The sequence below is a fragment of the Neoarius graeffei genome, chromosome 15 (genome assembly GCF_027579695.1).
Source record: "Neoarius graeffei isolate fNeoGra1 chromosome 15, fNeoGra1.pri, whole genome shotgun sequence".
Classification (NCBI taxonomy): Eukaryota; Metazoa; Chordata; class Actinopteri; order Siluriformes; family Ariidae; genus Neoarius; species Neoarius graeffei.
In genome coordinates, this window is record NC_083583.1 from 69,055,466 (window position 1) to 69,082,116 (window position 26,651).

Sequence of the window (26,651 nt, forward strand, 5' to 3'; positions counted from 1 at the left end):
ATTGCATTTTGTTTTTATTTACAATTTGTACTTTGTCCCAACTTTTTTGGAATCAGGGTTGTAGGACTTGTGTGAAAATCTGATGTTTTAGGTCATATTTATGCAGAAATATAGAAAATTCTAAAGGATTCACAAACTTTCAACTTTGAATTTTGATTTTTTTTTTCATCATGCCAACAGCGTTATGCTTCCATCCTCAAAATTTCAAAGAGGGCAGTTCATAAGAGCAAGGTCAAGCAGCAGACATTGGGGACAACAAAGTTACAGACTGGCAGAGGGTGACGACGACTCTCTGCTGACCTGGATGATCATTAAATCCTTCAAATGTCACTCAACACCCATAGGATGACATCAAGTGACCTATAAAAAGAATGATCAATGGCATCTGGGGTTAAGTACACAGCAAGGACAGTTTGAAACAGGCTCCTCCAGGCATTGTTGAAGTCATGCAAAGCTAGAAAAGCTCTTCATCAGTGAGAAGCAAAGAAGAGCCAGGTTGAGGTTTGCTAAAGACCATAAGGATTGGCCCATAGAGGACTGGAGTAAGGTCATCATCTCTGATGTGTCCACTTTTCAGCTTTTCACCTGATCATGTAATGATTTAGACGGAGACCTGGAGGCCTACAAGCCACTATGTCTTGCACCCATTGTGAAATTCGGTGGAGGTGATGATCTGGGGTGCTTCAGCAAGGCTAGAATGGGGCAGATTTTTGTTTGTGAAGGACACATGAATCAAGCCATGTATAAGGTTATCCTGGAAGAAAACTTGCTTCCTTCTACTCTGACAAATGTTCCCTAACTCTGAGGAGTGGGTTTTCCAGCAGGATAATACTCTATGCCACACAGCCAGGTCAATCGAGGGAGGACCACAAGATCAAGACCCTGACATGGCTAGTCCAATCTCCACACCTGAACCCCACTGAAACCTCTGGAATGTGATCAAGAGGAAAATGGATGGTCACAAGTCATCAAACAAAGCTGAGCTGATTGAATTTTTGAGCCGGGAGTGGCATAAAGTAACCCAAAAGCAATGTGAAAGACTGGTGGAGCGCATGCCAAGATGTAGGAAAGCTGTGATTGTCAGCGTTATTCCACCAAATATTAATTTCTGAACTAATCCTAAGTTCAAACATTAAAATTGTGTTGTTTAAAATTGAATATGACCTTGATTTCTATGCATTATTCAATGTTTGAAAACACTTCATATGTCTGGTTATTTTCACCAGTTTTCATTTTCTGCACTTAAATGCTACAGTATAAGTGACAATATTTTACGTGGAATTTGGGGGAAATGTTGTCAGTAGTTTATGGAATAAAACAAATGTTGACATTCCTCAAACACATACCTATAAATAGTGAAACCAGAGAAACTGATAATTTTGCAGTGATTTTTTTTTTCAATTTTTTTTCCCAGAGCTACAGTATATATTATTCTGCATTGAATGGTGCCTTCCCAGATGTGTAAGCTACCCATGCCATGTGGGCTGAGGTCCCCCCCATACCATCACAGAGGCTGACTTTTGAACTGTGCACTGATTATAAGCTGAATGGGTCCCTCTCCTCTTTAGCCCAGAGGACGCAGTGTCCATGATTTCCAAAAAGAATTTCAAATTTCAATTCATCAGACCACAGCACAAGTTTTCCATTTCACCTCAGTCCATCATAAAAGAGCTCAGGCCCAGAGAAGGTGATGGTGTTTCTGGACTTTTTATATGGTTGTAACTTGCATTTGTGGATGCAGTGATGAACTGTGTTCACAGACAATGGTTTTTGGAAGTGTTCCTGAGCACATATAGTGATTTTCTTGACAGAATCTTGTCCAGTTTTAATGCAGTGCCACCTGAGGGCCTGAAAGTCATGGTCACCCAATGTTGGTTTTCAGCCTTGTCCCTTGCATACAGAGATTCCTCTGTATTCTCTGAATTTTTTAATGATATTATATAACATAGATGATGTAATCCCCAAATTCTTTGTAATTTTACAAAGAATTTTATTCTTAAATTGTTGCACAATTTGTCCATGCAGTCTTTCACAGAGTGGTGAACCCCTCCCCATCTTTACTTCTGAGAGACTCAGTCTCTCTAGGATGCCCCTTTTATGTCCAATCTTGTTACTGACCTGTTGCCAATTAACCAAATTTGGTTTTTTTAAATTTGCTTTTTTTTTTTTAAACATTACAAAACTTTTCCAGTCTTTTGTTGCCCCTGTCCTAACTTTTTTGAAACATGTTGCTGGCATTTGTCTCATGCTCACTCTGGATGGCATGAGTCACACAGTCAGTATGAGGATGCCTAAGACTGACTCACTTTGCAAAGTATTGAGTTATTGAGACACATTACTGAACCATTACTGTACTGATTTATTGGTTTCCTTATCCCTGCTCCTGGTCATTGTATTCAGCTTTAAGGCCTGGTCCCACTGGCCGATGGACACAAAACGTATGCAAAAAGGACACAGCAGACGAGCAAAATTTCGGGGGTGGCTCTATCCGTTTTCATCCGCTCCAGAAATGGACAAAATTGGCGAAAATTTGCGAAAACAGAACGGAAAAGAATGGACGTGGGTAGTATATAGCGGGGATGTTAAATGCATGTTCATAGGAAGCCTAGCGGATGAAAGCGGATGGAAGTGGATGACAGCTCCGAAGGGGTTACCGGTGATAACTGAGAAGCGGACGCATAGCGGATGAAGGGGATGCATCACGTACGCCTAACGGAAACAAAGGGGATGTTGCGCGGATGTATATCGGATGCAGACCGTTCACTGCGCATGCGGGGGGTATGAATTGCGTCTGCTCCGCGGATATAAAGGGATGCAGCACACACGCCGTCAGCATAAAGCGGAAAGACGTGCTGGCGGCTACATCGAGAGATCCAGATGATTTTCTCCCCCTTTTTATACAAAATATCGATTATCCGTTAGGTGTCCTTCTACATACTCTAGACATACTCCAGACATCCTAAATATACGAGATACATCCCAGATATAAACGCTTTGTCTGTTTTGAATACTTTATATACGAGATGCATACGCTTACATCCTTTCTATTTCCGTGCTACTAACGATGAATAGACGTTTCATATACCTTATCTTTCCTCCCTCTTTCCATTTTCAGCTGCAGCGGATGTGAGTTGCGAGGATGCCCAGAGGATGCAGAGAGGATACAGCAGACGTTTAACGGATGATAACGGACATAGAACGTTTGTTGCTCGTATATGTCGCGGATTTACATCGTACACGGCGGAAAGTTAATCCGTTCTAAAAGTTTTGTGCAGCTCAAAACTTTTTGCGTGGATGAAATCACAGTGGACGGATGCTTGATGGATAGAGCGTATGAAGCACGTATGCAATGAGTACACAACGGATGCATAGCGTTTTCCAACGGATGGCAAAGATTTTTTTACGTTTTACATCCTCTTTGCATCCGTAAGTGCAGTGGGACTGGGCCTTTAGTCTATGCCTTTGAAAGTCTGTTTGTGCCTCGCATGACCTATTGCTTGTTCACAGTTTACGATTTATACCTGCCATTTTGAATTGTTTGCTGGATAGTTATTTTCTTAATAAAACTTTTCTGCACCTACATCCATCTCCACCACACATCCCTGACAGAATACTTCACCACTACATGGATGTAGCAGAAGATAACTAGCACACCCCTCTATGCCATGCTAGGGTTTCCGTGCCTCAACCCCTAGCTGTATTTTTTCCAGCAGCGACTTAGGACAGACACCCCAACACCCTATGATAGAATGGAATATCACTCCAAGGGGTTCATGTTGCAATGTGCCTTTTTTATGTTTACCATGCCCAAGCCTCCAGAACCAGTCTGGGTCAGTTGCATGATTAACTGGCTCACAGGACAAGCACGCCGATGGGCCAATTACCTTGTGAGAGTGGAACATCCATGCCTCTGTAGCTCGCAGACTTTTCACGTAATGCTCTGGTACCTATATGAGGCTTTAGAGAAGGAGGACCCCATGAATTTTTTTTGGGGGGCCTACAACATTAGAGGCCAACATAGTGGCAGCGGGGGAGGCCATTGCTCCAGAGCTCCTTCCTAAGGCTGATGCAGCACCAGAGGAGGCCGTCATTCCTGAGCTCCTCCCAAAAGCTGATGCAGCAGCAGTGGAGTAGGCCATTGCTCCAGAGCCAATTCCAGAGCCCGTTCCAGAACCAGTGCCCGAGACCGCACCTGTACCAGAGCCAAAGCCAGCACCAGTTACAGCAACAGAACCAGTGCCCAAACCAGAGCCAGAGCTGGAGCCAGAACCAGCACCAGAGCCAATGCCAGAGCCCGAACCAGAATAAGCACCAGAGCAAGAGCCAGAGCTAGAGCCTGTTCCAGAACTGGTGCCAGAGCCCAATGTAGCTGCCTCTGCCCCAGACTTCAGTAAAGAAGAAGTGATCATCCTGCCGCTGCCCGGCTTTGAAGACGTCACCTTCCCACTGCCACCCGGCTTTGAAGATGTTGTTCTGCTGCTAGGTCTTGAGGACACTGCCGCTGCACTGTTGGGTTTCCACAAGAACAAGAGCGGTGTTCAGATGGAGCCCATGTCCAGTCCAGAACCCAAGTCCTGTCCAGACCTTGAGCCCATGCCCATGTCCAGTCCAGAACCCAAATCTTGTCCACAGCTTGAGCCCATGTCCAGTCCAGGTCCTGTGAGCCTAAGCCTCCATTGGAGCCAAGTATCTGGTGCCACGTTGGCACAGAGCAGAGCGCCGATGGCATGGGGCCATCAAGGATGGATTTAAGCTCCCAGAGGGAGCTCTTTTGGGGGGTTCCATCACACCCACGTGTGTTGGCTGACTCTCACACACACTCTGGACAGCACGCGCTATGAACTGACTCACATGTGCACACTGCTAATGACTCACACCGGCAACGGATTAAGGCACAATCAGCGTGCCTATATAAGGGCACCTAAGACTGACTCACTTTGGGAAGTATTAATTTGTTGAGAAGTATTGATTTCCTGGTTTCCTGATTCCTGTTTATCATATTCCACGGCACAGTGGTGTAAGTGGTTAGCACTGTCACCTCACAGCAAGAAGGTTCTGGGTTCGAGCCCAGTGGCCGACGGGGGCCTTTCTGTATGGAGTTTGCATGTTCTCCCTGTGTCTGTGTGGGTTTCTTCCGGGTGCTCTGGTTTCCCCCAAAGACATGCAGTTAGGTAAACATGGGATGGCCTTGGGCTGAAGTGCCCAAGAGTGGCGGTGTACATGTATGCAGTGGCTTTGCTCTCTTATGATGAACTAAATTTTATTGTACATTTGTGCAGTGAAAATAAAGGCATTCTATTCTCTTCTTTAGTCTGTGCCTTTGATCGTCTGTTTGTGCCTCGCCAAACCTATTGCTTGTTCACAGTTCACGATTTATGCCTGCCATTTTGGACCGTTTGCTGGATAGTTATTTTCTTAATAAAACTCTTCTGCACCTACATCTATCTCCACCACTCTTCCCTGACAACACAAAATTCAAAATGCGCATATATTTTTTCAACATACAAAAAAAAATCGTTTCAACATTTTATATGTCTGTACTTTTCAATTAAATATAGGGTTTCTATGATTTGCATTCTGTTTTTGTTTTACATAGCAACCCAACTTTTTTTTTTGCAATTGGGGATGTATATCAATCACATTACATATGTGTATACTGGCCCGTAGCCAGGGGGGATCGGAGGGTTCCTTCGATCCCCCCCCCGCGACACCGCCCCCCCCCCCCCCCCCCCCACGACACACACGCCCCTCAAGATTACTCAAGATTTATTCATTTGTTCATGTCCGATGAATATACATTGATTCTCATTTAAATTTACAATATCAAATCCAGACTAATCAAAAAAGGAAAGTAGACTAAGTGAGGACGAGTTAGAAAAACGGGTTCATTTCTCCTATGTTTATGTTTACACGTTTTGTTCAGACTGCTTTACACTCCAATCCAGTGGGTGGCGGTAATGCCCCCATTAGACCCCTTTCACTGACGTCACCCGAAACCGGAAGTAAACAAACCCTGCGCCATATTGGAAGATCAACAAACTCATGATTAGGGGGAAATAACAGCAGCGTGCGGTATGTGAACCCACGAGGCACTTGGATCATCATAAACCTACAATGGTAAACTTTTGTGCTGTGTTAGGGTGTTCCAACAAAGCTGATGGGAAAGGTGAAAAGAAGTCTTTAGAATACCAGCTGTGATTGAGACACAAGCAAACCAAGGAGCTTTCTGCCAGGAGACAGAGAGAGTATTTAGCTGCTTTATGCAGAGCGGATCTGAATACTTCAAGTCTATTTTGTTACTGGTAAGTCACTAGGCTAGAGTGTTGTAGAACATTTTTTTAAATGTTTACTGAATAAAAACATCCTTAATTTTATCAAATATACTCTACTCTATATTTCATTTCTTTCTTTTGTTTTAATTTTCCTCCCTCCATTCCTCTTTGGATTTTAAATATAGTTTTTCCCCATGTCCAAATAATTCAAATATATATAAATAAAAACAGATAAGTAGTAAATTAAAAATAAATTATGAAATAAAAAAATCCATTTTCCCTTGCCCCGAGTCTTATCATATGGGTCAAACCCATCAATCACAGCCAGTTTCTCCACATACCGTGCCCTTTCTGCAGCTGGTAATGTACTCACATAACCAGAATTATCAGCCATCGTGTCACTTTACTCTCGCTCGTACTTTGTTTTATATTGTATGTATGTATGCATGTACTTGGTCTTCCAATATGGCGCCCTAGCACAATCTCGCGGTACGGTGACGTCACGCAGTAGCCCTCTATAAAAGAAGATAAAGACAGAAAATGCAGGAAATCTGCTGCTACTTTGTCCCAAAATGTTGGTGCCATGTTCCAAAAAAAGGGCCAAAATGGGTAATGTGCTGAGTGCAGGACTTTGTTTTTCTTTTGTTTACAACAGTAGTGGTAGATCGATCTGTCAGAGTGATCAGTGGGGGTGGGGGGTAGCGTCAGCCCATCCGTCAGTCTATGTGTGTCAGTGACACGCACACACAGAGATAAGTTAGGTGGCTTGATGGCTAGGTACTAGTAGCATCGGACCTGGGGCTGCTTTTATTTTTTTTTCAGCTTGGGAAATCGGAGCTGTGGTGTGGTGTGAAGACAGTAAAATGCGAGACTTTAAGAGCACGTGTTTTTCAGTCGTCATGGTAACATGGCATCATGGTAACATGACGCCCTGTCAGTGGTTTGGCATTTGGATCAGAGTGAAAAGAAACGTGTGCACTAGCTGAAAAATGAAAATGTTCAGACCAGTGTGTGTGAAAACACCCACTATTGCTGCATTTGGGCATTTTTAAATCAATTGTCCTTATAGGGCTGTGCGATTATTATTTCAATCTCAGGATTACTTGAAACATTTATCTCAATTAGAAATTATTGTTGTTTTTTATGCTAAAGCATGGGCAGATCAGGAGTGTTCTGATGCCATAAACAACAACTGAAGTGAGCAACAGAGACAGACAGACAATGAAGGAGAGCAACAACAGACAGACAATGAAGGAGAGCAACAACAGACAGACAATGAAGGAGAGCAACAACAGACAGACAGAGGAGGGGAGAGCAACAACAGAGACAGACAATGAAGGAGAGCAACAACAGAGACAGACAATGAAGGAGAGCAACAACAGAGACAGACAATGAAAGAGAGCAACAACAGACAACTGAGGTGAGCAACAGAGACAGACAATGAAGTCACAGCACAGTTGTAGGAAGATAATAATAAGTTAGACAACAGAGAACTTATAACGAATAAAAAAAATGTCTAAATTAGAAGATTTGAAGTGTGCTCGTGTATTTGGGGGGTACGGGAGTAGGGGGCCAGATGAAGTCCACTTTTGGGGAAAAAAGATCCCCCCCCTCCACAATGCTGGCTACGGGCCTGGTATATTACATATGATCACAGACATAGTTAAACTTTAACATAGTTAAAGTTAAATTAGACAACAGTTAGTTCCTCTCCACCAATATGATTGGATAAGTGGCATTCCAAGATGTGTCACTGCACAGGGACATTTCACTCTGTGCATCACTCCAGTTGTCTGTTTACTCCATCAAATTCTTGCAACAGTTCTTTACACTGAAACTGTTATTACACTATACTAAATGCACACACACACACACACACACACACACACACACTCACCAAGGTAATATCCATAGGTGGCCTGTTTGTACTCCTCCCAGGCAATCGCATTGTCTTTATTGATGTCGTAGTCACGCCATATTTTAGCAACATTCTCGTAAACATAGCGTTTTTGAACACGTTTAATCCAAAGCTTCAGCTCATCAGAGGTGACGAATCCATCAGCATCAATATCAATACGATCCACAATCTTACTGCAAGCACACAAACACAGCAGAGTTAAACAATCACATCCAGCACTTCAGCTTCTGTGATTTCATGAAAACTAGAACACATAAGGGGAAAAAGACAAATATGGCAGAAAGACTGTTTTTTTATTTACAGAGAAAAAGGTTTTAAAGAGTAAAAAGGTTTGAGTGTTCTCCAGTTTGCACCACTATAAGCAAAGAAGAAACAGAAAAACACTCTCTGATGAAGCTTATAAAAAAATTATTTAGGAGTTTAAATTTTATTGCATTTACACTTGGCCCTTCCATCAAACTGTTTCATTGCAGAGAGTCTTAGACACATACTGTACACATTACACCCTACACTACCTAGATTATCAGGTTATTTCTGTGTATTGTTAACTTCAGTGGATACCTTACAGGTCTCTTGAGTTTTAACCCTGATTAACAAGCTCTCATTCTATTTCACTCTTCCTAATTAACAAGGACAGTGAATACTCCGTGTGCCTGGATCATGATGGGGATAGGGACTGGGCGATATTTTCAGGGCGGGGGAAAAATTATTTTTTTAAATTTATGAACAATTCTCAATCTCAATTTTTCAGTTCCATAATTCAACTGAACATGATGCAATTTATTTCAAACAAAGTTAACATTGGAAAGTGCAGATGTGTGAAAATAGCACCACTGATAGCAACTAGTGTAAACAATGTTTCTTTTAAATTCAAATTCCACTTTATTTGTCCCCTAGGGGCAATTTAAAGGCACGCAGAGAAGTACAGTTAAACACATTTAAAAATAAATAAATAACACTGAACATAAAAATTATGACTGTGTGCAAGGTGGCAGTATGAGGATAAATACAGTGTACAAACTGTACAGTGTACAAACTGTACAGTGGTACAATATGTGTAAATACAACCCTGATTCCAAAAAAGTTCGGACAAAGTACAAATTGTAAATAAAAATGGAATGCAATAATTTACAAATCTCAAAAACTGATATTGTATTCACAATAGAACATAGACAACATATCAAATGTCGAAAGTGAGACATTTTGAAATTTCATGCCAAATATTGGCTCATTTGAAATTTCATGACAGCAACACATCTCAAAAAAGTTGGGACAGGGGCAATAAGAGGCTGAAAAAGTTAAAGGTACAAAAAAGGAACAGCTGGAGGACCAAATTGCAACTCATTAGGTCAACTGGCAATAGGTCATTAACATGACTGGGTATAAAAAAGCATCTTGGAGTGGCAGCAGCTCTCAGAAGTAAAGATGGGAAGAGGATCACCAGTCCCCCTAATTCTGCGCCGACAAATAGTGGAGCAATATCAGAAAGGAGTTCGACAGTGTAAAATTGCAAAGAGTTTGAACATATCATCATCTACAGTGCATAATATCATCAAAAGATTCAGAGAATCTGGAAGAATCTCTGTGCGTAAGGGTCAAGGCCGGAAAACCATACTGGGTGCCCGTGATCTTCAGGCCCTTAGATGGCACTGCATCACATACAGGCATGCTTCTGTATTGGAAATCACAAAATGAGCTCAGGAATATTTCCAGAGAACATTACATGTGAACACAATTCACTGTGCCATCCGCCGTTGCCAGCTAAAACTCTATAATTCAAAGAAGAAGCCGTATCTAAACATGATCCAGAAATGCAGACGTCTTCTCTGGGCCAAGGCTCATTTAAAATGGACTGTGGCAAAGTGGAAAACTGTTTTGTGGTCAGACGAATCAAAATTTGAAGTTCTTTATGGAAATCAGGGACGCCGTGTCATTCGGACTAAAGAGGAGAAGGACGACCCAAGTTGTTATCAGCGCTCAGTTCAGAAGCCTGCATCTCTGATGGTATGGGGTTGCATTAGTGCGTGTGGCATGGGCAGCTTACACATCTGGAAAGACACCATCAATGCTGAAAGGTATATCCAGGTTATAGAGCAACATATGCTCCCATCCAGACGACGTCTCTTTCAGGGAAGACCTTGCATTTTCCAACATGACAATGCCAAACCACATACTGCATCAATTACAGCATCATGGCTGCATAGAAGAAGGGTCCGGGTACTGAACTGGCCAGCCTGCAGTCCAGATCTTTCACCCATAGAAAACATTTGGCGCATCATAAAACCGAAGATACGACAAAAAAGACCTAAGACAGTTGAGCAACTAGAATCCTACATTAGACAAGAATGGGTTAACATTCCTATCCCTAAACTTGAGCAACTTGTCTTCTCAGTCCCCAGACTTTTACAGACTGTTGTAAAGAGAAAAGGGGATGTCTCACAGTGGTAAACATGGCCTTGTCCCAACTTTTTTGAGATGTGGTGTTGTCATGAAATATAAAATCACCTAATTTTTCTCTTTAAATGATACATTTTCTCAGTTTAAACATTTGATATGTCATCTATGTTCTATTCTGAATAAAATATGGAATTTTGAAACTTCCACATCAATGCATTCCGTTTTTATTTACAATTTGTACTTTGTCCCAACTTTTTTGGAATCGGGGTTGTATTGAAAAAAAGTACATACGAAAATACTGTGTGGTGCGATTTGCTTATGAGGTAGAAGGATCAGCAGAAAGTGTTTAAAGTGGTATGTGTACAGAGGGCGTGGTTAGTGCTCCTGACAGGTTGGAGTGCATCTGAAGAAGGGGGAAGGGGCTGGAGGGGTGAGTAGAGGGACAAGGATGGCAGAGAGTTGAGGAGCTGAACCGCCCTGGGGACAAAGGTCGCTCTTCTCCTCTGTGTTCAGTAGCTCAGACAAAGGAGCCGGCGTCCTGAGGAGAGCCACTCAAATGCAGGGAACAGGACATGTGAAGCAACTAGTTAGTTGCTTCACATTAGTTATACATCTATAGCAACTAGTTAATTGCTATAGATGGTGCTGTTACTATTTTTGCAGAATTTAAATAACCCTCCTTTCTTGACAGTGTAAATGGGCATCATGTCTTGCGATATTAAATGCCACTGCATCAACAATTCCTTTCCCCCTGAGGTTGTTCTTGGCATATTGAATAGTGCTAGAAATTGCTTCAGATAAATGCTGCATTTGACTCATGGTCACAAACCTGTAATTCCCAGGCTTACTCATTAGGAATCAATAAATTTATTGATTCCTAATAAAATTAGTTCAAATGTTTTATTTTCTGTAAAGCTTCTTTGTGACAATGTCTCTTGCTAAAAGTGCAATACAAATAAATTGACTTGACCTGATTAACTAAATTAAGTCAACTGATTAAATTGACTTGATCTGTTGGTAAAAAAGTTATAGGTAATGTTATGGGTAGACCAAGGTTTTGTACTAAATCAAACATCATGGCATGGCATTACTCAGACTGAAACAGAATTCCATCTATCAAAGTTAGGATCTTGAATGGGCTCTTATGAAGGCAGGAGCCTTCAGTTTGTGGTTTGTTTTAATATGCTTATAGAGACCAAAGGTAGAGTTCATGTACACTTATCGGTTTTACCAACAGAGTCAAGCAAAATATCAGTACAGGGTGGCTCATTTTAAAAGTTACCTGCAGCAAAACTTCCCCTAAATAATATACTGATCAGGGACACCAATCCGTGTGTTTGGATTGAAAGCCCTGTGACTTCCCCATTACACCATCATACTATATACAGTATGTTTTTTTTAGGCCGCTTGTAAACTAATGGCACTTCTCATGCCATTACCATTATGCAGCAGAAAAGTGACGTCCTGACAGTTTGGAAGCCACTTTTTTATACTATTTTTTTTTTCAAGTATTAGAAACATGACAAATCATGGAAACTTCGGCTTAACGCCATTTCGCATACACATGCACACACGAGTGGTGAACATAATAAATATTAAAAAGACAGTGTTTAGGATGTCCAGTCTTGCACAATGATGAAATAGGGACAGACACTATTCTCTCTGACCAACCAGTAGTCCACAGTCTTGTCATGTCACTTTCTGGTATCGCCTCAGCTCACATAGAACCTCGATCGAGGGGATACCAAAAAATACCAGATATAAGGTACTATCCACAACGTTGGTCCAAAAGAAAACCAAAAAAACACAAGTAGAGTCGAGTTGAGCTGGTAACCTGCAGTGGAAAAGGGCCATAATTGTAGGGGAGAGCAGGGAGACTGAGGATAGTTTGTATTCCAATAAATTAATTTAAACCAGTCAGGTTTTAGATGACATAAGAAGTTAGATGTCACCCCTTAGAGTAACCTACTTCCTTTGGAGCCATAAAGCTGGACACTGCAACAAGACATGTGCCATTGTCAATATTTGTCAACCAAAACTTGTATTTTCTACTTCGCAGTCCACCTCCATTTTATGGTATAATGGTGAATTCAGGATTCATTGGGAATTAAAGCCAAACAAAACCCACAAAATAAACTCCTTTATATTGATTTATTCAAGATATGTTCAAGACATGTTTGACTGTTCACTTATTCATATTTGTAACTATATACTGTGTACAGATTTTATTTCAAAAGTGGCCTTGGGTGCTGCCATCTTATGCCGCTTTTCCACTACAAACGCGGCTGAGCCGTGCCGTGCTGAGTCGAGCTGAGTCAGGCTGAGCGGGGCTGTTGGAGTTGCATTTCGACTACAACTGCGCTGAACCGTGCTGGCTGGAAGTGGGTGGACACATTGGGTGGAGTTAGCGAAAGTGGGTGGACGTCACGTGATGTCGTTAAGCAGCGCAAACAGTGACATCAGTGACAGTGGCGGAACAAGTCAGAGCCGGGCCGGGGGCGGGGCAAATGACCGGGCCCTTTATTAAAGCTTATCATAACATCATTTTAGGCTACAAAATGTCCGCAACTGCGGTGTTTACCAATTTCAACACTACCGGGTGCAACTATGTTATTTAGTACATCAAGTCCTTCAAACGAACATGTAACTCAGAAACAAAAAACATTAGGATACTGTACATGGCTCATAATAAAACATCAATAGCCTATACTGCGCACATTATTTGAAGGGCATACGAATGAGCGCTCAGAGGTTGCAACGGTGACAGGAAGAGTCAGAAATAAAAGGAGGGCGGTGCAAACCTCACTGAATGCGCTGTGTTTACCAATTTCAACACTACGGGGTGCAACTATGTTATTTTGTACATTAAGTCCTTCAAACGAACATGTAACTCAGAAACAAAAAACATTAGGTGACATACTGTACATGGCTCATAATAAAACATCAATAGCCTACTGCGCGCATTATTTGAAGGGCATACGACGAGCATTGCGCTCCGCGAACTCGTCCACGATGCTCTGTATGTCACTGATTCAGTGAGCTTTTAAGCGGTAGTCTCACGACCCGAATAGTAAACAATAAACATGGAGGACATGGAGTCATTAGTGTTGCTGGTCTTGGTGCTGTGGCTTGTTGTCACCGACAACGCCAACAGATACTGGCAAGAGCGTATAGATGAGGTGAGGCGCATAAGGCTCCAGAAATTCTCGTAATTCGTAATTATTATTCTTCCGGGTTTGCGGTGTTTACAGATCCCAGCGCGCTCGCGGGGCGTGTGTGGGCATGTGAGGACACTCCTCCTCACCAATCAGTGCACAGGGGAGTGTCTGCTCACGCCCCCAGCCTCACTCGGCACGGCTTGGCTCGCTTCAGCCCCACTCCAAAACGGTGCGAGTTTTAGGGGCTAAGCAGGGCTGAAACGAGCTGAGTCGTGCTGGTTTTTGGTAGTCGAAACGCGAGCCGTGTCGGGCTGAAGTGAGCTGAAGCGAGCTGAAGTGAGCTGAAAAAGGGTAGTGGAAAAGGGCCATTACTCTCTCCAAGGTTCAAATATCATGCTCTGAGTACAAATTACGCAAGAGAATCCGAGACGTCACTTGTGACATCACTTACACACTACATGACTTAACGAGCCAAGATCGAGTGGATACAATTGCTTCCAAATTGTTGTAAACAACCCTAAAGATGCCTGAGTGTCAAGTGTTTGGCCTGCTCATTGAACATAAGCCTGATTATTGAAGCAACGAACACACACACACACACACACACTTTGTGAGCCTTTTGCTGCCTATAAACACTCCAGCTACTCTGGGGGTTTTTTTTAATAAAAATTTTTCTTGTATTTTTACGTGACGTTTTTGTTTGTTTTTATTCGCTGAGAAAAGCAATCTTTTAAAAAGGCAAGAATCACGTTGCTATGACAACGGTCATGGTTTACTAGTATCTGTGTCAGTATGTGTTACCTAGCTAAGTGAGATTTAAACCTCATAAAAGTGAAGTCAGTTGAGTCACATATTTTGTTGCCAGTTAAAAAAAATCACATGGTTACAGAAAATTTCTGATAAGATTTTTAAGAAGCCTTTGTCACATATACATTACAGCACAGTGAAATTCCCTCTCTGTATTTAGCCCATCTGAAGCAGTGAGCACACAGAGAGAGAGAGAGAGAGAGAGAGAGAGAGAGAGAGAGCATAGTGGGACCTGGAGATTTTTTTATTTTATTTTTTTAAAGAATTAGAAGCCTTTATTTGATGGCTCTGTGTAACCAAGGTAAACGGCGTTCTAGTGTGCCAGTTACGTCATAGGCGGATATCCGATTTCAGTGCAAATGGCTGCACCCAGGTAAGCCTATGTTTAGCAATATCTCATCTCATCTCATTATCTCTAGCCGCTTTATCCTGTTCTACAGGGTCGCAGGCAAGCTGGAGCCTATCCCAGCTGACTACGGGCGAGAGGCGGGGTACACCCTGGACAAGTCGCCAGGTCATCACAGGGCTGACACATAGACACAGACAACCATTCACACTCACATTCACACCTACGGTCAATTTAGAGTCACCAGTTAACCTAACCTGCATGTCTTTGGACTGTGAGGGAAACCGGAGCACCCGGAGGAAACCCACGCGGACAGGGGGAGAACATGCAAACTCCGCACAGAAAGGCCCTCGCTGGCCACGGGGCTCGAACCCGGACCTTCTTGCTGTGAGGCGACAGCGCTAACCACTATTGCCTGTTTAGCAATATCATAACTTTTAAAATGGATAAATTGTTGTTAGAAAGTTTTATTTTTAATTTAAACGTGTGATGAAGCACATCAGAGCAACTTGCTGTAATTGGCAAATGGCATTTATTTTTGGGTTTTGTGAGAAGTTATAGTATGTAGCCTAGCATTACTATATATAGTATTACTTATTAAAGGATACACGCAGAACCTTTATTTTTCAATAAGTTTCTGAGTGGATAGTATCTCCATCCTTGACTCTTGTATGCTGCATAAATGGGAATAAAATATATATATATTTTTGAAAGTTAAAATTGACCGCAAAGTTGGCATTTGAGCTGCCCCGCTCAGCCAGCCAGCCCTGGGTGCGTGATGTCATGGTGGCAACCGGTTTTAAGGCCAAGGCCTTTGACAGCTATAGACCAAAGTCATATCAATAAAAATTTATGGTGGAAGTAAGAAATACCGTTACCGAATTGCTCAACTAAGACTGATTTGACTTCATTGATTGTGGGTTGACTCTCATTAAAACCAGTCCCATCGCGAGATCTCAGTCTTAAGGGGGGCTTATGAAATCCACCAGGGGGGCACCACTATTATTAGCTTATTTTTGCACACTATTCGGGCAGCCCTAATCCTGCACAGTAATCATCACATTAAACATAACCAACAGCAAACATGACCGGACCAGCAACAGCCTGCCACATCAGTCCCCTCTCTCTCTCTCTCACACACACACACGCGCACAACAAGTACACATAACGTGCACAAGCAGCATCTCAAACTAAAAAAAACAAACGCCACGGCAGGTGCATTTCAAAGCAACCAAGAGAGGTAGCTACCAATTGCCATTACACACACACACACACACACACACACACACACACACACACACACAATTTGGACCTACTTTAAGTAGAGTGCCTCTCTTTCGTCCACCCTGTGTCAGTACAGTTGCAGGCGGCGTTTCTCCGAGCTGAACCTCCTCAGCAACTCATCCTTCCACTCGGAAGTCTGCGTCCTTTTCAACGGAATACTCAAGCCAATCCCTGTTCACATACCAGCTAGAGGAAAATGAACGTCTTTTCGAACCAAAAGATCTCACTGGGTATTTTTTTCAACAAAACCTGATTGAGTTTGTCCGTGCCGAGGTCATTCACAGATCCAACAGTCGGGGCAGTCACAGTCGTTGACCTGCTCGTGCTAGCCTCCTCTTCGTGGTCGCTGCAGGTCCGGTCAGGCTCCACGGAGCTAGAAATGGGTCCATGGTCTTCTTTGCCAACGATATCATGTGTTGGTTTATCCGAAGTTGCCGGTGTTGGGGTTTTGAACCAATTACGTATATCCATATTTAAGAAAGCGCGGAAACTAGCTACTGTCTGCTGGCATAAACTCGCGCTTCATTTTCCACCCAAAAATGCGGGTAACTGATTGTTGCTTGGCAACACTGACGTAATTACGTAACCAAACTTTCCAACAAACTCACACGGTTTTAATATGTTTAATGTCTTAGTGATTATGCAACACTGGAAATTTTAACCCAAAGCGAGTACAATAAAATGAAATTAGGATTTTATTTATCTACTTATTTATTTGAGATCTGTGATTGTGATCTGGCTTGGGTGGGCAGGCCGGGCGGGCCCACGCATATTGGTGGGCGGGCACTGCCCCCAATGGCCCACCCACAGCGACGGGTATGATTAAAACAGGATAGATGTTATAACTTATGCAACATACATGTACATGCATGCATTTTCCCTGATAAAACGTAAAAGGCTAATTAAATAATCAGATGAACTGAGACAATCACATTCTGAAGCAAATTAAATAATCTTATACCGGTAACTTAAATACACAATACAAGTTATATGTATTAATCTAAATGCAGGTAAACAACATGTTGTTTTATATCCAAATTAGAGTCGGAGCTTACCCGTCAGTGTTCTCGCTTCTTGAAGGCCGATCTTGTGGCCAATTGTTTTGAAACAATCTGACTTTCAGTTGTTAATTCAGTTTTCCGTTCATTTGCTTGTTCCACGTAAGGGCAAGCAAATATACAGCAGAGAAATCAGATGGCTGCTCCACTCATTCTCCATTTTCTCCATACTGAGTACTCCACCATTACTGTTTGGCAGCAATATACAGCAGAGAAATCAGATGGCTGCTCCACTCATTCTCCATTTTCTCCATACTGAGTACTCCACCATTACTGTTTGGCTCAGGCAATTACTAAAACCTAGGATGGGACGGAACGTCACCAGTTTTAGCATAAACCACGGGGAGGTCACTGCCCGAGTGATATGTCACGTCCCGTTCCATCCTGGGTTTTACCAACAACCCTCAGCTCACACTCTGGGAGAACTGGTGCAACTGAATTTACTTTCCTTTTAATTAAATTAAACTAAATACTTTCCTTTTCTGGAGCGGCACGGTGGTGTAGTGGTTAGCGCTGTCGCCTCACAGCAAGAAGGTCCAGGTTCGAGCCCCATGGCCGGCGAGGGCCTTTCTGTGTGTAGTTTGCATGTTCTCCGTGTGGGTTTCCTCCAGGTGCTCCGGTTTCCCCCACAGTCCAAAGACATGCAGGTTAGGTTAACTGGTGACTCTAAATTGATCGTAGGTGTGAGTGTGAATGGTTGTCTGTGTCTATGTGTCAGCCCTGTGATGACCTGGCGACTTGTCCAGGGTATACCCTGCCTTTCGCCCATAGTCAGCTGGGATAGGCTCCAGCTTGCCTGCGACCCTGAAGAACAGGATAAAGTGGCTAGAGATAATGAGATGAGACTTTCCTTTTCTTGTAGTTTTCTTTTCCTTTAATTGTTGGTACTGCACCCTCTTTCAATACGGGCTTATAGCCAACGTTCCTCAACAGATCAGAGGTCTCGTACGAGTCCTCAGTAAAATGTGCAGAGCAGAGGAGAGACTACTTCGTAGGCGCCCAATGTGCCCATGAACTTCTCGCAAACCGCATCCAAATCTTTGCAGTTTGAATATTCTTGGGCCATGAATGCAACTTAAATCCATCTTCTGTCGTGTTGATGCACCGGCCAGCAACACATCTACGTGGCATGGCGATAAATTAGCTCAAAATGGAGGATTGGAGTTGCAGTCAGCTCTGTGTTTTAGTATAGCGGAAATGGCGTTGAGACCAATAGACTTCCTGCTGTGACGTTACGGACATCAAAGTCATTCACTCAGACCGCTACCTATATGAATCATTTTAATCGTAAAAATTACTATATGTGACCCCTCACCGAATCCAGGGACACATGTCGGCCGAAACGAATCCGAGATACTCGCAAAAGAAGCTTTTTTTTTTTTTTGAAATTTGTGATTTTTGTTTTTTTCCATCATGTGCAAGTTGAGATCTTGAAGAATGCAATCAGTATTTCAGATAATAGATTGTTTTGTTGGAAAAGCATACATTTTTTGTTGCAAATTGTCTCGTTTTTGTCAGGGCTGTAGCCTGCTGGGGGGGTGTGGGTAAATTACCATATGGGCCATTCACATGATGATTTAAGTCTTTTTTTTCGCGAATCAGCTGTATGATACAAGCTGAGCTCGTGGCTACTTAAGCTGCATACAGGCATGTAATTTCACTATGGAATGAGCAAGCTAAACAGAGCGCAGAGGAGCTGAAACACCGCGAAGCAAACAGACACACGGTATTTACATCGGAGATAACCATTTCTAGCAAAAAAAACGCAACCTTGTTTTCCAGATTGAATGGAATACTTGAATGATCGGATGATACACGGACCGTTCTAGGATTACATTCCATCGGAGGCATTGATGTGTGCAAGGCGATGTTTCTCTTTTTGATGGGGTAAGTTTATTAATCTAAGGCTGTGTGGTTATTTTTGCATGTAACGGAGAATGTTGTGGTTTGGTTAAGCCTAGGTCACAACCGGACGTACGATTTTTTGGCCGTGCGATTTTTGGCTTTTCCCAAATAGCTGCGGAATTTTTTTTTGTTCACGGAGAAAGACACACGAGGCTGTAAGTTTGTCTTGCAACCTGAAAAAAACATAAGCGCCCGTAGAGTTTGTTTGACATGACAACGAACCTCTGCGGCCGGTCTGCGGCTTGAAAATCAGCACGCCACACGCGCGCTCTCGTGCGTTTCATGCGCGCCCTCCGTGCATTTCTTGTGTTTTTTGCATGTAGACCAGCCGTAGGAGCACGTACAGCCGGTTGTGACCAAGGCTTTACATGAAACTAGCATTGTGTTAGTTGTGTCATCATTGTGCTATCTTTCTTTCTTACGGTGTGAGTAATTTTTCAACCACAAAACGTTAAAGTATACTTTAGGACTTATTTTTGTACTTCATAATTGTTTTGGGCATACTTTGCATGGAAGGAAAATTGATGTGGTGATCTTTGTTTACATGAAAGTAGCATCGTGCTAGCTCGTAGGGGGTAGAGCTTTCCTTAATGTCATGCAAATGAGCACCATTATGTGCCCGCCCTACACCCAGAGTAGCTGAGATGGAAAACTTTGAGGGCGATTTTCTCCCTTTTCTGTTTTAAGACGTATACACTTTCAAAAGGCCACACATTCTTCAAATATTGTCAGATCTCCACATGGAAGGCATCACTGGAAAGCTTAGAAACTGTACTTTCTGAATCTATCAATAACTCAAAATGCCCCCGGGCGGACATGTGTCCCTGGATTCCATTATCTGACACATATTAGATTTATTGTTAATGCTTAAAACTATTCCTGTGCCATTCTTGAGGTCTCAAGGCATTTATAAACGAAAGTGAGGCCATGGTTCTGCGTATCTCCTTTAAACTTAAATTCCATGGAAAAACATTTCAGGATTTTTTTTTTCAAAATAGCCATTCAGGGAGAGTTGGGACAGTTTACGTTACAGGGTTTTCTTGTGGTTTACAAATGTAAAATTGTTTAAAATTTTTTGTTAAAAATGTGGGCGTTGAAACATATTGGACCAATAGTCGAACCTCGGATCCAGGAGGAACAATGCGGTTTTTGTTCTGGTCGCGGAACACTGGACCAGCTCTATACCCTTCATAGGGTGCTCGAGGGTTCATGGGAGTTTGCCCAACCAGTCCACATGTGCTTTGTGGATCTGGAGAAGGCATTCGACCGTGTCCCCCATGGTATTCTGTGGGGGGTGCTTCGGGAGTATGGGGTTCGGGGCTCTTTGCTAAGGGCTGTCCGGTCCCTGTACGAACGGAGCAGGAGTCTGGTTCGCATTGCAGGCAGTAAGTCAGACCTGTTCCCAGTGCATATTGGACTCCGGCAGGGCTGCCCTTTGTCACCGGTTCTGTTCATTATTTTTATGGACAGAATTTCTAGGCGCAGCCAGGGGCCGGAAGGAATCCTGTTTGGGAACCACAGGATTTCATCTCTGCTTTTTGCGGATGATGTTGTCCTGTTGGCTTCTTCAAACCAGGTCCTTCAGCATGCACTGGGGCGGTTTGCAGTCGAGTGTGAAGCGGCTGGGATGAGAATCAGCACCTCCAAGTCCGAGGCCATGGTTCTCGACCGGAAAAGGGTGGCTTGCCCTCTCCAGGTTGGTGGAGAAGTCCTGCCTCAAGTGGAAGAGTTTAAGTATCTCGGGATCTTGTTCACGAGTGAGGGAAGGATGGAGCGTGAGATCGACAGGTGGATCGGTGCAGCCTCCGCAGTGATGCGGTCGCTTTACCGGTCCGTCGTGGTGAAGAAGGAGCTGAGCCAAAAGGCGAAGCTCTCAATTTACCGGTCGATCTATGTTCCGACTCTCACCTATGGTCATGAGCTTTGGGTAATGACCGAAAGAACAAGATCGTGGATACAAGCGGCCGAAATGAGTTTCCTTTGCAGGGTGGCTGGGCGCTCCCTCAGAGATAGGGTGAGAAGCACAGTCACTCGGGAGGAGCTCGGAGTAGAGCCGCTGCTCCTCCACATCGAGAGGAACCAGCTGAGGTGGCTCGGGCATCTTTTTCGGATGCCTCCTGGACGCCTCCCTGGGGAGGTGTTCCAGGCATGTCCCCCCGGGAGGAGGCCCCGGGGAAGACCCAGGATACGCTGGAGGGACTATGTCTCTCGGCTGGCCTGGGAACGCCTCAGTGTTCTTCCCGAGGAGCTGACCGAGGTGTCTGGGGAGAGGGAAGTTTGGGCTTCCATGCTTAGACTGCTGCCTCCGCGACCTGGTCCCGGATAAAGCGGAAGAAGACGAGACGAGACGAGAATGTGGGCGTGTCCCTGCATGAGGATTAAGCTTATTTCATTCCTTCTTGAGAATGGAAATGTTTTGTCTTGTCAAGCTTTGGGTAAACTGACATTTTTCCACAGCTGTAACAGCATTGTGTATTCATACAGTTTATAGGTTATTTTTGTTTCATGTTTCCTCACTATGTCCCATGTCGCCCCACAAAAAAAAAATAAAATAAAATAAATCAAAAGTGAAGCCTGTATATGTGACAAGCTGAGAAACTAATGTTGCGGTAAAAGGGTATAGTAAGTACTCTCCAATGCGATATGAATGTGATGCCACCTGCAAAGAATTTCACACAATCTGCAAAAGCTGAAATCTTGTCTGAAGTCTCCCTGCTCTCCCCTACTGATTTTTCTAACCTTATTTGGTGTTCTAGCTGCATCACACATTTATGGTAATATATCTAACTAATGAATTATTAGATTACAAACTTTTTCTGGCACTTCAAAACAGTGCATATCATGCAGTGTCTATTTGAATCAATTAGTTTGTAAGAAGTTAAACTATTTTTTTTCAATCACGTCGGGTTGTCTGTAGTTAACAGTGTGCTATTGCTTTTATACAACAGTTCTATAAACAAGAAAATAATGTGGAATAACTGACATTTCAGGCACAACATGGCCAAATATTTTATTTTGCTCTGAAAAAAGGGGGGTCCCAGTGAAGCCACAGGTGGATATAGCCCTGCATGTTGCCATGGTAACATTGACACTTCCTCATAAGTAGTGTAACAAACTGGAATTTTTTACTAGCATACTAAAATATCAGCGCTCTGGGAACCCCACTTCATACTCCTCTGTCATGCCACTATGCACCACCTTGATGATTGAGGAGCCACAGAAACAGACTAATGTTTTCATGACAGTCCTGCATGATTTTTAGGAGACATCCACACACGCAATTTAACCATCACAATGATTTTTTTGGAGGAATCCTTTTAGGGTAATTGCTGTGTACACTTGCAAAATATGATACAAAATGTGTTTTGCTAATGGGAGATTCTGTGTTTTAGCCATGTAAAATGGATGGATTGGGAAAATATGTCCATCTTAATGCCATGTTTATTTGTAATGTTTTCTTAAAACCAAATAGACTGTTTCACACCTACAGGAGTTTTCATAGGCTAGCCAAGGGAACTAATACCTTTTGCTCCATTTTCCTTGCTAATGATGCCTTTGTTTTCACAGATGAGCTTCACTGTTGTTGAGTTCACAGACAATGCTATTGAGGTTGTGCCATCTTCATGGCTTGGACACACTTCTGAGGTCCGAGTCTTTTTTTTTGTCGATACATAGCAAATATGTATGCTTACATATATGCCTATATACTTTTGATAGCAAATATATATATATGCTTGTTATATATATTTTTTAATTATACAGTGGTGCTTGAAAGTTTGTGAACCCTTTAGAATTTTCTATATTTGTGCATAAATATGACCTAAAACATCATCAGATTTTCACACAAGTCCTAAAAGTAGATAAACAGAACCCAGTTAAACAAATGAGACAAAAATATTATACTTGGTCATTTATTTATTGAGGAAAATGATCCGATATTACATATCTGTGAGTGGCAAAAGTATGCGAACCTTTGCTTTCAGTATCTGGTGTGACCCCCTTGTGCAGCAATAACTGCAACTAAACGTTTGCGGTAACTGTTGATCAGTCCTGCACACCGACTTGGAGGAATTTTAGCCCGTTCCTCCATACAGAACAGCTTCAACTCTGGGATGTTGGTGGGTTTCCTCATATGAACTGATCGCTTCAGGTCCTTCCACAACATTTCGATTGGATTAAGGTCAGGACTTTGACTTGGCCATTCCAAAACATTAACTTTATTTTTCTTTAATCATTCTTTGGTAGAACGGCTTGTGTGCTTAGGGTTGTTGTCTTGCTGCATGACCCACCTTCTCTTGAGATTCAGTTCATGGACAGATGTCCTGACATTTTCCTTTAGAATTCGCTGGTATAATTCAGAATTCATTGTTCCATCAATGATGGCAAGCCGTCCTGGCCCAGATGCAGCAAAACAGGCCCAAACCATGATACTACCACCACCATGTTTCACAGATGGGATAAGGTTCTTATGCTGGAATGCAGTGTTTTCCTTTCTCCAAACATAACGCTTCTCATTTAAACCAAAAGTTCTATTTTGGTCTCCTCCGTCCACAAAACATTTTTCCAATAGCCTTCTGGCTTGTCCACGTGCTCTTTAGCAAACTGCAGATGAGCAGCAATGTTCTTTTTGGAGAGCAGTGGCTTTCTCCTTGCAACTCTGTCATGCACACCATTGTTGTTCAGTGTTTTCCTGGTGGTGGATTCATGAACATGAACATTAGTCAATGTGAGAGAGGCCTTCAGTTGCTTAGAAGTTACCCTGGGGTCCTTTGTGACCTCGCCGACTATTACACGCCTTACTCTTGGAGTGATCTTTGTTGGTTGACCAACAAAGATACCTGGGGAGGGTAACAATGGACTTGAATTTCCTCCATTTGTACACAATCTGTCTGACTGTGGATTGGTGGAGTCCAAACTCTTTAGAGATGGTTTTGTAACCTTTTCCAGCCTGATGAGCATCAACAACGCTTTTTCTGAGGTCCTCAGAAATCTCCTTTGTTCGTGCCATGATACACTTCCACAAACATGTGTTGTGAAGATCAGACTTTGATAGATCCCTGTTCTTTAAATAAAACAGGGTGCCCACTCACACCTGATCGTCATCCCATTGATTGAAAACACCTGACTCTAATTTCACCTTCAAATTAACTGCTAATCCTAGAGGTTCACATACTTTTGCCACTCACAGATATGTAATATCGGATCATTTTCCTCAATAAATAAATGACCAAGTATAATATTTTTGTCTCATTTGTTTAACTGGGTTCTGTTTATCTACTTTTAGGACTTGTGTGAAAATCTGATGATGTTTTAGGTCATATTTATGCAGAAATATAGAAAATTCTCAAGGGTTCACAAACTTTCAAGCACCACTGTATATATTTTTAGCATGGCATGGTCTGCTACTGGACGACACACAATGTGCGATTGCATGCTGTGAAGTGCCGAGCACCAAATACAACTTGGGCCAAACATCCCGTTAAGAAAACCTGGTACGAAACAGGTGAGCTATCGCTGCTATGCACTACTAAGAATATAATGAATTGTTCTCTCTATGGCAGCACTGTTTTTTTTTTTTTTGTGCTACTGACTAAAAGTCATTTTCCATAGATTCATACGCCAAAGCTGAACAGAAGTGTTTGCAGTTGATGGAGTCCTCAAGTGTTGAGACAGACGATGATGTGAACACTTTTGCAATAAGGCAGCGTAAGCGCCCAAGGAGGTTTGTCTCCGAATCCTCTGATGATGGTAAGCTCTCTTCACTAATGACAACATTAGTTACTCAATTCAGTGTTCATTTTCAAGTCATTTACAAGAAATTTACATTGCACATTGTATGGTCTTTCCTTCCAGATGATTCTGCTCCAGTGGTAGCAGCAACCAAGAAGCAACCCAAGACTCTGACTGTGCCTGGAAGCCCTGTGTGTAACAGTTCCCAAATCATCATTCATAGCTTGGAGCTAACATTCATGATGAATAACCGGTGCATATTACGTGACTGATCTGATGTTTGTGTGCTCTTTTCAGGTCGGCAGGACCCAATGCCCCTACCACCACAATGTAAGTGTGTTTTTCAATTTATTTGTAAATGTCTAATGTATTATCATAGGTTCTTCTTTTGTGAATACCATGTATAAGAACCCCCCCAATAAATGACTTAACATCCATATGCACCATCTTTTCAGGGTCAACACTAGCCGGGACTGGAGCCAGTCCTCACCACCCTAGCCCAAGTCCTGTTGACCCTGTTCAAGGTACAGTTGCTTTCAAGTTCCCATTTACAGATGTTGGAATACAAAGTCATGAACAGGAAAACTAACATTTTCTTTTTGAAAACTTCAGCCAGCAGCCAGGCACTACACCCAATTCAGTCAGCCAGGCACCTCCAAGAATCACTGGAAACCTCTTTTGACTCTGTTCAAGGTACAGTTGCTTTCAAGTTCCCATTTACAGATGTTGGAATACAAAATCATGAACAGGAAAACTAATATTTTCTTTTTGAAAACTTCAGCCAGCAGCCGGGCGCTTCATGACGGACAGGGTGTCTCGGCTATCGCAGCCATGTTTGAGAGAAGTAAGTACTTTTATACACACTTAACTAGTTCACTCACTCAGGAAAGTACATTATAAATTACAACTTCCATCACATTTGTCCCCATAGTCACAGAGGCCCACATGAGTCGCTTGATGCGGAGGATCAAGGCGAAGTTTGACAGGACCGAGGCTAGGTTTGACAAGATCGAGTCATTGGTGGAGACCAACGCCCCGACACACACGCCTCAACTCCAGCAAGAAGATGTGGTGTTGGCTAAACCATGCAGCATGGTGATGGAGCTGCTGGAGTTGGATAGGAGTCTGGAACAACCAGACAAGAGGAACAAGATGGTAATTTGCCCTGTCTGTCTGTCTGTCTGTCTGTCTATAATATGTGTGTGTGTGTATTTTATAAGCTCGCTACAGTAATTTTCATTGTATAATTATTTTTATTTTTTTACAGCAACATTTTCTTGAAACTGTCGGAGGGGCAGGTTTAGGGGCAGCCATTCACCGTATGCTACGCCGAGTGGCAAATAATGAGGTACTCGCCCAGTACAGCTTGCGGGGCAGACGGGCCAAAATGTCCTTTGATGACCTCATTCTGTGCAAGATTATAAAGGGTAAGTGTTTATATTGATCACATCACTTTTATGCCATGCTTGACTGACTAGGTTTTGATGTGTAACTTTCCTTGATTTTGCCTTCTAGCTGCATGTGTCAAAAAATTTCCCGACCATACGGAAGCTGAAGTGGAGGAATGCCTTGGGCAGACTCTAAAATTTGCACCACACAGACGGTATACTTCTGCTCTCTAATTTGGTGCAATCACAGAAATTTCATGGTTGGTAGTAGGGTGTTTTATCATGCTTTTGTGGACATGTGCTCATTGTTCTTGTTTTTAAACATTTTGTTCCTTTTTCTTTTCAGATCAGCTGGTCAGCAGCAACGGATGGACAATTGAATTGTGAA

At 42.7% G+C, this 26,651-nt stretch overlaps 1 protein-coding gene and 1 long non-coding RNA gene across 4 annotated transcripts in view; one reads left to right on the top strand and one right to left on the bottom strand.

The window, feature by feature from the left end:
- Positions 1-26,651, bottom strand: part of rcn1 (reticulocalbin 1, EF-hand calcium binding domain) — a 192,866-nt gene that overhangs the window by 134,411 nt on the left and 31,804 nt on the right. For all 3 annotated transcript variants that reach the window (XM_060941795.1, XM_060941796.1, XM_060941794.1), the window contains one exon: positions 8,170-8,363. In XM_060941795.1, coding sequence (XP_060797778.1) covers positions 8,170-8,363 — 194 coding nt within the window. The remainder of the gene's footprint in view (positions 1-8,169; positions 8,364-26,651) is intronic.
- On the top strand, positions 24,815-25,206 carry LOC132899710 (uncharacterized). The gene is made up of 3 exons (XR_009656701.1): positions 24,815-24,893; positions 24,999-25,070; positions 25,173-25,206. It is a non-coding gene; the product is annotated as an uncharacterized LOC132899710 (long non-coding RNA).